This window comes from Pleurodeles waltl, chromosome 4_2, assembly GCF_031143425.1.
Source record: "Pleurodeles waltl isolate 20211129_DDA chromosome 4_2, aPleWal1.hap1.20221129, whole genome shotgun sequence".
Lineage (NCBI taxonomy): Eukaryota > Metazoa > Chordata > Amphibia > Caudata > Salamandridae > Pleurodeles > Pleurodeles waltl.
This window is the reverse complement of record NC_090443.1, coordinates 555,374,752-555,387,752: the sequence shown is the minus strand read 5'-3', so window position 1 is coordinate 555,387,752 and position 13,001 is coordinate 555,374,752. Positions and strand designations below refer to the sequence as shown.

Here is a 13,001-nt window from a genome sequence, read left to right as displayed (position 1 = left end):
CATATGCCCTCACCTGTGGTATAATGCACCCTGCCTTAGGACTGTAAGGCCTGCTAGAGGGGTGACTTACCTATGCCACAGGCAGTGTGAGGTTGGCATGGCACTCTGAGGGGAGTGCCATGTCGACTTAGTCATTTTCTCCCCACCAGCACACACAAGCTGAGAGGCAGTGTGCATGTGCTGAGTGAGGGGTCCCCAGGATGGCATAAGACATGCTGCAGCCCTTAGAGACCTTCCCTGGCATCAGGGCCCTTGGTACCAGTTACAAGGTACTTACCTGAGTGCCAGGGTTATGCCAATTGTGGAGACAAAGGTACAGTTTAGGAAAAGAACACTGGTGCTGGGGCCTGGTTAGCAGGGTCCCAGCACACTTTCAAAGCATCAGCAAAGGCAAAAGGTTAGGGGGTAACCATGCCAAGGAGGCATTTCCTTACAACCAGCATATGCAGGAAAAGATGTCTCACCTCACCATCTATAATCAGCAAGTGGACCTGAAGATCAACAACTCGAAATTCAAAGTCATGCCATTCAACATCCCAAACCCTTCTCCAATGAAGGTGGATGGAGAGAACCTAGCCATGACTGAAGAGTTCACCTACCTAAGCAAGATGGAGGGGCAGGCAGTGACATCAAGGGCAAACTGAAGAAGGCCAGGAATGTTTTCAGAATGCTGAACAATATGCGGAAATTAACTTAGTACAGCACCAACACTAAGCTGAGGCTTTCCCAGAACGAAATTCTGTCCACACTTTTGTATGAATCAGAATGCTGGTGAATGACGAAAAGCAACATCACTGAACTGCCAGCCTACCACACCAGTAACCAGAAAAGAATCTTGTGCTTTTTCCAGCTGCAAACCTTCTCCAGCCAGTAACTGCTCCCAGATGCGAGCAAGAGAGCATGGTCACCATCATTATGAGAAAACAATTGCAATGGATAGGACACACCATCCGAAGAGAACAAGACTCCATGAAAAGAACAGCTCCCCACTGCACCTGAGAAGGCAAACAGAAGCATGACAGGCCAAAAAAACTGCTGGAGGGTGAACTGTAGAAACAGAAATTAAGATCCTGAACCAAAGCTGGGGCACCATACAGAAATGTGCCCAAGACAAACAAAAGTGGAGGTCCTTCGTTGTTGCCCTACATTCCAATGACTATAATGGGCAGTACATAAGTCTTGTACCTTTGGCTTCTATATGATCAAGTCTAATACCTTTTCAGGGTGCATGCACACTCACAAGGCTTTTCAGTCTGTCTCTATACAGGCATACATTTGCAGCGCAGAATGTGGTCAGAACCACTGAACAAGACTGCCAGTAACCCCTTCCACCAAATATCCTCTTGCCTATTAACCGCTCTTCATTTAAAGAAAGCCTCAAGAGCCTGATGTAAGGCAGAGGGCCTCGTTTAGAGTTTGGGTGTGCTGGCGCACTGGCATAAATCAGTGGTGCTCCTGATGTAAGCTTATGGTTCCCCATTGTATTTACAGTTGGTGGACGTGCCGTGTTCACACTGACTGAGCCTTAGTTGGCTCTGCCACTGTTAACTACTGCCGGACAATGAGCCACCAGTTCACAGTGTCAGTCACCCGGTCTTTTGCAAGCAGGGTGAACATCATTGATTGACCCTGCTCATCTCCGCCCTGTGATGTACGGTGGACATGGCAGAGAAAATGAAGAATTGCTCTAACGCAGGGAGAAAACTCCCATCATGTCTGGGCCATTTGTTCTTTGTTTACAGAAAATAAACTCTTGCTTTGGAAGCTCGTTATTTCTATATGAAAAGGATTGCCAAGTAGGTGCCTTTAGCATGAATCTGGCTGGAAAATATGAAGTCCTGTGAAAGAACAGCTGCAACAGTGGCACCCTCACAGCACAAAGATTCTTGTGAGGCAGGCAGGAATCTCCAAGTAGGATAGACCTTACTCCACCCCCTGAGGGACCTGTGAACTGTCCGTCACTGTGTAAATAACCCCCTGACAATAATTTTACAGAAAATTCGTTTGAGGTTGTATTGGTCCTCAAGTAAATAAACTAGACCGTGTATTAAAAGGAGACAGCTGATAGAGATGCATTGAAAGGAATACTGACGTATTTAACTATGGGGTAGAATGTTGAGTTGTGAAAGATTTTGGGTTAATTTCATTAGGTACAATTGGAAAATACAGAGGTTAGCCCCTGTGCTCAGTGCAATTCTGGATGTAGCCTTAACTGGGATAATGGATTGAATACATTTCAAAGTGTCTCTAAGATAACATTTTTGAAAAAAACTATCAAATAAACCATCACGCAATTGTTGTAAAGCTAATTCAATTTAAACAGGAGAAAAAGGAAATTAACCACGATAATTACACATAGAGGGAGGCCTCAGATCCCACGAAGCTAACCTGTGAGTACTAGTTCCCAACGCTGTTTGTCAGAGTCTCTAAACATTTCATTATGAATTTGATTAGAAAAAGTAACAGTCAGCAGTAAAGTGCAGCCGTATGAAATGAGGATTGGGTAGCACTGGGTTGTCAGGTAGACGGAGAGGTCTGGTATGCTATCTGCTAAAGGTCCCTTGGTAATAGGGAGACCAGCAAAAGTGTGTTCTTATTACAAACAGGAAAAGCTAAGGTGCAGTGCGGAACTCAAGGGGCAAAAAGTTGGGTCTAAGGCAGTTGAACAGACGGTCATGTCATGTATGGCATGAGTGCATGCACATACGAAGGTTGTTGTAGCTATGGCAAGTGAGACCTGGAGTGTTGAGTGCCAATGTGGCATCTCTGTAAAAGTGCAGCATGTGCTACTGGGAGCAGAACAAATTCATACCTGCAGGGACAGACAAGTTGTGTACTGTCACCGGGTATCCTCTTTGTTAAAGTGATAGATGCCTTCAGGATTCTCTCCCAATTGCTCCACTATCGTTCTCCTCATCTGTTAAACCTGACAGCCTTGGGCGCTGTTCCCCAAGACTTTTGCCTGCTTGCCTTCAATTTTCATGAATTTGGTGTTTTTTTGGCATTATAACAGTGTGCAAGTTACCACTGCTAACCAGTGCTAAAGTGCTTGTTCTCTCTCCCTAAAACATGGTTTGATTGATATATACCTAAATGGCATATCTAATTTATTTATATGTCCATAGTAAAGCGTACTACATGTGACCAAGGCCTGCAAATTAAATGCCGCTAGTGGGCATGTAGCACTGCTTGTGCCACCCACTTAAGTAGCACTTTAAAACATGTCCCAGGCCTGCCATTGCAGCATGAAGGCAGTGATACACTGCCCTGTGGACTTGGCATTTAATGCCCCTTGCTAAGCCCTGAACTGCTGTTTTATTACACAAAGGTCACCCCTGAGGTAGGCCCTAGGTAGCCCATAGCGCAGGGTGCTGTGTAAGTGAAAGGCAGGATATATACTTTAAAGTTTTACATGTTCTGGTTTTAAAAACTCTCAAAATCATATTTCACTACTGTGAGGCCTACCCCTCTCATAAGATAACATTAGGGATTCCTTATTACATTTAACAAGGTGTAATACCTAATTGAGAAGGGGTAGATATGTTATGTTTAATAACTATGGAATTGTTATAATAAATCCTCTTTAGTGGTAAAGGCGGATTTATTGTTAATACTTTGAAAAGCCACTTTTAGAAAGTTGGTATTTTCCTGCTCTTAGCCCTGTCGGCCTACAGCCTGTCTCCACTTCACGTCTGAGATGGGTGAAGCTGGTCCGTGTGCATTCCTGCTAGACAGCCACCCATAAAGGGAACTTAGGTGTGACTATTGGTACATCCACATCCAGACGGGCCATCCTGGGCAGGATGGTAGGGAGGAGCTGGACACAGCCTCACACTTACACCTGAATGAGTTATGTCCTGTCCACACACAAAAGACTGCCTAATGCCCTGTAGCGCACCTGGAGCCAGGGCAGGAAGAGAGGACCTCTGAGCACTTCAAATTCCTTCTTTAAAGTCTCTCCCACTTCAAAGGCAGAACTGGATTATACCAACTGGACTTCTGACCCTACCAACTCAGTACACTTCTGGACCAATAGATTCACTGCCAGAAAGGACTGCTGTGCTGTTGAAGGACTGCTACTCTGCTGGACTGCTACTGTGGAAGAACTGCTTTCTTGCTGTGCTGACCTCCTGCCTACTGCTCTCCTTGCCTCTGCAAGAAGGACTGGACCCACACCACTTAAATCCAATACCCAGGGTGACTCCAAGGGCCAGCTGACTGGTCTCCTGTTTTATGAAGTCATAAAAGACTTCTAACTCACCTGCTACAGCACCTGCCATGTGTGAGTTTTGCCTTGCGAACTCATGCCAATCCAGTCCTGGGCCCTTGGAAGTGGGTATAAAGTGCTGCTCCAGCAAGAATCCCCCCCATGCACTGCTCGAAACCAGTGGCTTTCCTTCAACATATCATCACTCCTGCAAGGATCTAGAGCATTGCAATGCCGACGGTGCGGCACATCGTCTCCATTTTTTGACGCATCTCCGACTTTGAGCAGCTCGGAACCGTTGCACCGCCTTCATCCCAAGGAACAATGCATCGCCTATCCTGCCTCTCGCATCTTCTTCGACGCAAACAAGGTACTTTGCAGCTGGCCTAGGCTGGTCCCTGTATCTGACCCGTGCACCATCGCGGTCGGACTGAGCTTTCAGATTTGATCCCGTCTAGCGTGCCCAGATCGCCCCAGCTGGCGCTTATGCTTTTAAGCATTACATTTTGGTTTATTCTTTAAAAATTCAAAACTTTGGTCTCCTTATTGGATTGTTGTCATTGTGGTTTTGTTTTGTTTATTATATCAAGTTCTATTTGTCTAACCAGGTATGGCATCTTTTTGTGTGGTGTTTTCACTGTTTGAAGTGTTGCACAAATCCTGAACACATTGCCTCTTAAGTTAAACCTGCATGCTCTCTGCCAAGCTACCAGGGGACAAGCACAGGTTAATTTAGGGTGTGTTTGTGACTTACCCTGACTGGATTGTGGTTCCTGCTTGGATAAGATGCATACCTCTGCCAACAAGAAACCTAATTTCTAACATTTAAGATGGCATAAAATCAGACCCAAATGTTCCAATTGTTTTAAACTCAAAAACAAGTCACCACCGTTCCGCGCCTCCAAATGTTTAAGTAGTGATGCCTTTGAGTCTGCCAGTGGATGAAGAAGCCTGATCCAAAGTGCTTCTATGTATGAATATATGTCTGTATTTTTTGTTTATGAATTCTGTTGATTAGATGAAGCTGACAAGACAGCTCAAGTTGTATCTAGGCTGGTACTAAATAAAGGTAAAAACACAGATGGGGAATCTGAAAGACTGGATAATAGTTGATTTTTGTTCTTCAGGAAATTAGACATTTCTTCCTGCTACTTAGGAAAATAACAGTTTTCTTTAAAAGCCATTTCACTCAGTTTGCTACCATAGTAAGGCCATATGAGTGTAGTATTTCAGCATCGCGATTACCTACCGGAGGACCTACTGGAGGACCACAGACAACTCAAAGGACATTTAAAACTTAATGTACCCACAATTTGGGAGGGTGAAGAAATGGTAGACAAATATCTGACATGTGATAAGGCTTGTGTTCTCAACCAGTGCCTTCCACTCCATAGTGCAGGCTGTTGTCAAATTGTACCTTTATGGATTACTACCCTTCTTGCATGCCTCTTAGATGGTATGCTTAACATCCCCACTCCCAAAGGCCTTCTTCCATGGAGTACCACCATTATCAGCATCCTCAAGATTTTGTAATGGCTCCTCCTCCTAGTACTCATGAACCTCAAAACACTGCATGGTTTGTAAGGTCACCTTTATTGAAAGACTGCACATCTGAGCTGAAACACATTCTGGATCCAATTCACAAAGGTATTTTCAGCCCTAAACTTACGTCAAATTAATGACAACTTAAATGATGTCTTGTAATAAAGGACTAATGATTGTTCAATTACTTTCCAGTTTTTGTACATCACTCATCATACGTTGGAACTTTGTTTAGAATATGTATTTAGAATAATAACTAGAGCGTCATTGAACCTCTGGCAGGCAATCCACAAGGCCCCCGGCTTCGCCCAGTGTGGCGGCAGCACTTTCGTCAAAACTAATGCCAGGCAGACGAATATGCTTACGTGGCCTAATCTGCTTTTTTCCATTTCAAAACAAACCCCATCGCAGGGATTTGTTTCTGAAATTAAAAAAAACATGACCCTGGAATGATGTTTCCTGCAAGTCGGAGAGATTTTTAATTTGCTTAGGGCAGGGAAAAATCTATTTTCTGTCGGATTCATCAGTGGGGGCTCCACCTGCACATTATCAGCAATTTCCTCACTTGAATGGGGCGAGGGAGCTGCACATTTGTCAGTATAGGACCCCTGGCCAACTTACATCTCAGCGCCCAGTAAAGAAAACTCTCAATGAGCAATCTTTTTTAACGACTGGCTGCACCATGAAGACGTAAGCGAAAACAAATACATTGTGAGTGTGAACTACACTGTACTGCATTTACCATGACAGATTGTCTTGGGAGGACAGGAAGAGGCTTGTGAATCATGTGCAGCTCCACCTTCAGATGCTGTTATAAAAGGTTCTGTCCCTTAGAGGAGCTGATGGCTGGGGCATGGAGTTAGCTGTTCGCCACTAGTTCTCATTAAGTGAGCAGCTGGCCATGTTCCCCTAAAATTACTTTTGCCTTTCAAATGAGCCCACAAGCACAACATACTGGTGTCTATGACTGTACAACATCGGATGTACTTTACGAACCGAACAAAGACATGACTTGAATACGGACTGCCTTGTACTTTATTCACCATGATGCACTGGCTAGGGAGGACTGGAATAAGCTTGTGAATCGTGTGCAGCTCCTTTTATACAAGCTCCGGCCCCTAGGAGAAGCTGGGGGTTGGCTTCTGGGGCCTGCAGTTAGCATCAACAAGCTGTTAGGCACTAATCCTCCAGTACCGAGCACAGGTCATGTTCTGCCATCCTGATGACTCCACGAGATTAAACACTGGTGCAAGGGCTGTGTAACATGTTTTGGACTTGAGGACTTAAGCAAAGACAAAACACTGTGAGCATGGACTGCCGTGTACTGCATTTACCATGATGCATTATCTGGGGATGACTGGAACAGGCTTGTAAACAGTATGCAGCTTCATCTTTAGATAATCTTTAGTAAGTCTGTTCAGTTGTTCATAGAAACAAATGAATAAAATAGTAAATGCCAGAGCTGTCCTAGAATACACTCGGATCCCATTTGTTGGCAGATATTATGGGCCTGATTCTAACTTTGGAGGACGGTGTTAAACCGTCCCAAAAGTGGCGGATATACCACCTACCGTATTACGAGTTCCATAGGATATAATGGACTCGTAATACGGTAGGTGGTATATCCGCCACTTTTGGGACGGTTTAACACCGTCCTCCAAAGTTAGAATCAGGCCCTATGTGTCTTTCAAACGAGGGTAAGTTGGGGTTAATTTTATTTCGAGTTATTGCTCCTGCAACTATATTTTGTAATAGATTTCCTTATACAGTCAAGTCCTTCAATGTGGGCAATTTTGGTGTAAAGACAAGCTATATCCATTGCCCATAAATACACTGATGGTGTAAGTATAACTTCTTTAAGTATTTGGGAAAAATATGTTGTTTCTTGAACCTACAGTTTCCTGTCAGCATTCGGATGATACAATTGATAGAATTTTATATAGATGCTTACTAGCTCCCCAGTGCACAGAACAGCCTCCTAGCCATATAAATACTTCACACATGTACTAAACTCCATCCGTGCAGGCATTTCAGAGACTCGGAAGAGTGCAACATATTCTTCCATTCTTCAGTGATATGAAGAGCCATAGTGCAATATCTAGGGCTGCCCCTGATTGCCAATTCAGCTTGCTCCTTTTTAGGGTTGAGCGCTCTGTCCCTGTTGTTATCCCTCTACGGGCTTGTAGCCATGCCCATGTCAGGCCCATCACTTTGGTTGGTTCGTGGGCTTGCCTTTTACAATTCGCTTCATTTCATTAGTGAAAGGCATGCATACGTCATGCCTTTGCCAGTGTTTAGCCTTCCTCCAGCGCACCGGCTAACTACTGAAAACATACGAGGCTCCGTGTTTTCAGCCTGGTTTCTGGACTACTTTGTCACATGGATATATGCACTTTTGCCAATTACATGGATATTTGCACTTTTGCCGGTACGTTTCACTGCGAGCGAACGTCTGTTTTCTTTTGTTTCATTGCTTTGCGCCCATGGCAGATATCGGCTCGCTTATGTGAAACTGTTTTACTTTTCAGTTTACGTGGCAAGAAAAGTCTGGTTAGGAGTTTACAAAGCTAATAGCTTTAACAAGAGTAAATGTGAGACCTGTTGCATTGCAAATGCTTGTTTAAAAAGTGTGTCCATGTGTGACACAGTTCATCCCAAAGTACATATCTGACATAAAACAATTTTTCTTTTGCCTCAACCTTTCACATCCCAAAATCTAATTATCTCAAGGTAAGCTTTACAGAGGATTTCCATTGTTTCTTTATTCCACCTACCTATTTTTGAACTGGAAAATGCCAACTAGGTCTCAGATGTACCGTTTTTGTTGTGACCTTAATGTTGTTGAAAGAAATTGCTAGAATTTTCATGTAGATGTCACACTTTGAATAGAAAAAATAGTCTCCATAGTTGGTTAACAAGAATGGAGGAGATATGATGATTGTCAGGTCTTTCAGTCTCTGAGACACGCTAATGCGGGGGCTCTGTAAATTCCCCAGTGAAAATGCTGAGAATGTCCTAAAAAACAAGATTTGCAGCACAATGGTGACTTCACTAAGCCTTCTTGTAGTAGGTGTGGATGATCCTTAGCATAGGTCAAGGGAGGCGTCTATGGTGAATTTAGGTGCAGTACAACAAATTTATCACAGTTGTAATAATGTATAATTGTCCAGCCAAAGTTATGTTTTATACACCACTCATCATTCACGTACACTACAAACAGTGGTTCTAAAACCCAATCCCCAAATGTAATATGATAAAGGCAAAGAAGGCTGGTAATCACAGATTGGAAATGGTAATCGAACAAAGGAGGTGGTCATCCCTAGTGAAATGCTATATTGTAAGAACATAGCATTGAAAACAGGACCTCTGGATATATGATGTATAAACAGCACAAAGAACATACAAAAACAACAGCAGTTTAAAGTGTTGGTACACATAATACCTGCAAGAGACAAGAGATTGTCTCAGACTTCCTGTGTTTATGTGTCATGAGAGTTGCACCGACCTCCAGGAGAATTAGTGAGCTATGTTGTGCAAATCCAAGGGCATACTGTGTGATTCCTTGATCCTCATTGCTGACTAGTTGGGTGATTGACCACTGTATTAACCAGGGTCGATTACAAGTCCCCAAAATAACAACAGTTGAGGCTGTGAGCACGATTCTCCAGGCAGTCACCACTTATCTCATCTGTAGTACTTGTAGTCTTCAGTCTCTCATACAGCCTCACTTTGAGTCTGGTGAGAGGTTTGAAGAGCTAAGCAGATGTTATTGAACATCAGCAGTCAAGGACATTTCTTCAGCAGCTTGCATTCTGGCTCATAGTGAGGCTCTGTGTGTGCTTCAAGGCGTTCATCATCATCTCAGGTCTCCTTGTTCTAACTTAGGACTTTAATAAGGGCAAGGTCAGCAGGCGGACAGTTCTGCTAAGCTTCTGTAGGGCCTTGAGGTTTAGGCTTAGCCAAGAGGAAGTGATGGCACGCTAACTGGAAACTCAGGATGCACAACAGCAACAAGGTCCATGCAGGTCCAAGTCCAAACAATAACCACCCAGGTTTTATTCATAGGCAGCTGTGCAGATGCTCACTGTAAGCCACTGCCCTGTGCATTTCACAGTTTTATAGGGCCAGCCAAATAGGCTGGGTTATGGCTTCCCTCCTCAGAGTGAAATATGGGAATGCCCTCCCAGGGATAGCTTTCAGTGGGCTGTCCTTGTGAACGACTTTGTGGATTCCCTCCAGACAGGCTGTCCAACAAAGAGGGACATAGAAGGAGTGAGGGATGATGGCCTCCATGGACAGCCTCTATCCTCCATATTGCAGATGTCATTCTTACTTTAGCTTGTGATCAGCTTGGGATAACTCTTAAAACAGGTGTACCCATAGTACTGAGACCATGTTCATTTGTACTAAGGATTAAAGCAGGGATGACTGTTCATAATGTTTGCGTATATTACATTCATTCAGCATGGAGGAGCCATCTGCTGCCTCAAGCCGCCGGTCTTAATTTGCATAAGAAGGCTAATTGCCAGTGCCATCAAAAACCCCAAACAATATTCAGCTTCCACTGCACAGGACTTGTGCAGTAAGCACCACTGTGGTTGGGGAAGGAAGGGGTACCACCCTGGAGACCAAAGATTGTGGAAGACCAATTTAGGGTCCTCTCTTTGCTTACTAAAAGGCTAAACTTGGATAAACAAGTTAGAGTTACCAATTTACAGTTAAGAAGTTCTGTAGGATCAGGGGCTTCACAAAGTTTTTCGAAAACAAAAAGAGGCACATTTAGGGACAAGGAAAAAAATGCTGGTGTTGCTGCAGCTGCACTTTGTTGGGAACTTTTGGCCTTAAATGATACAAAAATTTGAATCATTTTACAAATGTGCCTTGGCATCAGTGACATTGATAGTTTATTTTACAGAAACTACCTTCCGGGCTGGCTGAAGCAATTAGTCCTTTGAAATTTGTTTGCAAGCACCATGAAGTAAACGAATATAAAGTCAATGACATCCATCACCTCGCAGGAGTTACCACTTGGTTTTCTGTGTTTGAAACCTGAACCAACATTTGCCTCCTTTCAAGTGCTCACCCTCCTTGATTATTTTGAGTAAAGAAGTGGAAAATGTTTCCTGGCCCAATGCTTCACTTGGAAGATTTTATCGCTCGGGTGAAAGATAGGGAAGGAAAGTAGCTCCAAGAAATTGCCCTAGATGGTTGGGGCAGGATGGTCCTCCTTCACTTATATATTTAGAGTAATGCTTAAGAAAGACATCCATGATTTCTTCATGCTCAAATATCATCATACGCTTCTTACCTCTGCTATTAACCTTGTGGTGCTTAGCCATCCCAGCCGACACATTCAATCATTTTTTTCCCTATTATTGGGAAATTAAACTTGAATGCCAATCAACTCTGTTTTCTCATTTGACACAAAGCAGCGGTAAGCTTGCTAAAAATATATATACATGTAGGGCGCCAACGTTTATTTCAGGAGTCTGCTGCAGGCACTACTGAATGCTGCAGTTGGGAATACGAAGGCTATGCACTCTTGTTTCACCTCATACCTCACACCAATTGCCTGTCTCCATCTCACTCTTTGTCTCTTTCACCTTGTTTCTCCCTCTCTCTTGCTCAGAGATTGTTGATCAAAAATGTACCTCGCTCCCTAAAAACGAGTGCTGATGCCCGCTGTATGCCACCACCAACACAAGTTAATATTTGTGGGTAGCAGCTATCTCAGGGTGATCTGCTTGCAAACAAAAGAGGTTCCTCAGGCGGCGGAAGGGGTGTCAGTGGTAGGACACAGGAAAGGGTTCCTTCAGTAGGGCTTGGGTGGTGGGGGGCTCACTTGCTCCCACACTTGGCGGAAGCTTCACCAGAGCTTGCCCTATGGCAGAGGGGCCCACTTTTGGACATTTTTTTCACCTACATAGCAATAAGATGGTAGGGACGCCTTAATCCACCTCTGGGCGAAATGTAATAAAAAGAAAATCTTGACATCTGACAAAAGAACCAAAAGAAGCAAAGTGGAGCATCCATCAATCCCTTGGCTATAGCCCTACCGTCTCAGGATGCACCCATGATATACATCTGCATACATTCCTTAAAGGTTAATCATTAACCTAGTTACTGTGTAGCCTAAATATTTGGCGTTTATCCTTCGTTTGTGAACAAAAGTTGACCATATTCCTTCTCCTCAGTCTCTTAAGACTCCCGAGAATATTTTGTCTGTACTTTCAGTGTTTTGTGAAATGTACATTGTTTATTATAAAGTCTTCTCATTATGGAAAGTTTCATAAATAGTTTTATTTTCGCTAGAACTGTGAGTTAATTGTACGTAGTTGAGTTTGTACACAGGTCTCACCAGTTTGGATGGGGTACTTCTTCAGCTTGGCAGGTTCCACATTTGCTCCAAGCAAAATACGTTTGATTGCTGTTGAGTTGAAGGCTCAGCCTCCAGCTTACATTTTACACTCACCATCACACCATTTGATCATCACACAAGGAGGCTGAGCAGTAACATGTAACAAGGGACAAGGCTTAATCCCGCCTCTTCTCTTGTGGCTACTTTGAATATTTTGAATCTTGAGAATCCAGGTGCAAAAATAAGACGTTATTCTTTTTAACCTTAGTGCTGCCCTCACTGAAGAAATCAAGTGCCTTGGACCGGTCTCAGCCTCTGCCCACATCCCTGCAAAGTGACTTCATTCCAGAGGAGATTCTCTCCGTGTTAACCTCTACAGCGAATGCTGCCCCGCACCCTGAATTCCTGGGGCCACCCAAGAAAAACAAAAGTTTGAAAGACATGAAGGTATGTCAGCAGGTGAGCCAGGGTCCTGGTACATTGATGCATTGATCTTCACTCTGAATGTCTGCAGTATTCTGCCTCTAAAAAGGCAACATGCCTGTTGTGTATAGAGTGTGTGGTTCATCACTTGTTCTGTTCTTCCTGTTCATCCTGTTTTTGGAACCATTACAGGCTCGCTTCTGTCTTTTATTTTAGCCCCTCCCCTAAACCCTTAGAAAATCAAAGCCATGTTTGGTCTATCCAGTTGGACAAGGCATACATATCATATGTGGCATGGTGGGAGTCACACTCTGCTAATAACATTTTAAATATCTGTGTTTCATTGGGTCCATAAAACTATCAGACCATTGTGAGTTGCAGGGTTAACCAGCTCTTAGAAAATAAAAGGCGTGCATCTTTTTTATAAACTATTTTGTTTGTGTTGCCATGGAACCTTTATTCAGACATTCC

The 13,001-nt window shown here is 43.6% G+C and overlaps 1 protein-coding gene across 2 annotated transcripts in view; it reads left to right on the top strand.

Annotated features, from left to right (window-relative positions):
• Positions 1-13,001, top strand: part of AXDND1 (axonemal dynein light chain domain containing 1) — a 342,044-nt gene that overhangs the window by 50,047 nt on the left and 278,996 nt on the right. Inside the window, exon 3 of one of the 2 annotated variants that reach the window (XM_069232100.1) lies at positions 12,376-12,566. In XM_069232100.1, the coding sequence (XP_069088201.1) occupies positions 12,376-12,566 (191 nt within the window). The remainder of the gene's footprint in view (positions 1-12,375; positions 12,567-13,001) is intronic. The other variant, XM_069232101.1, reaches the window with a different exon arrangement.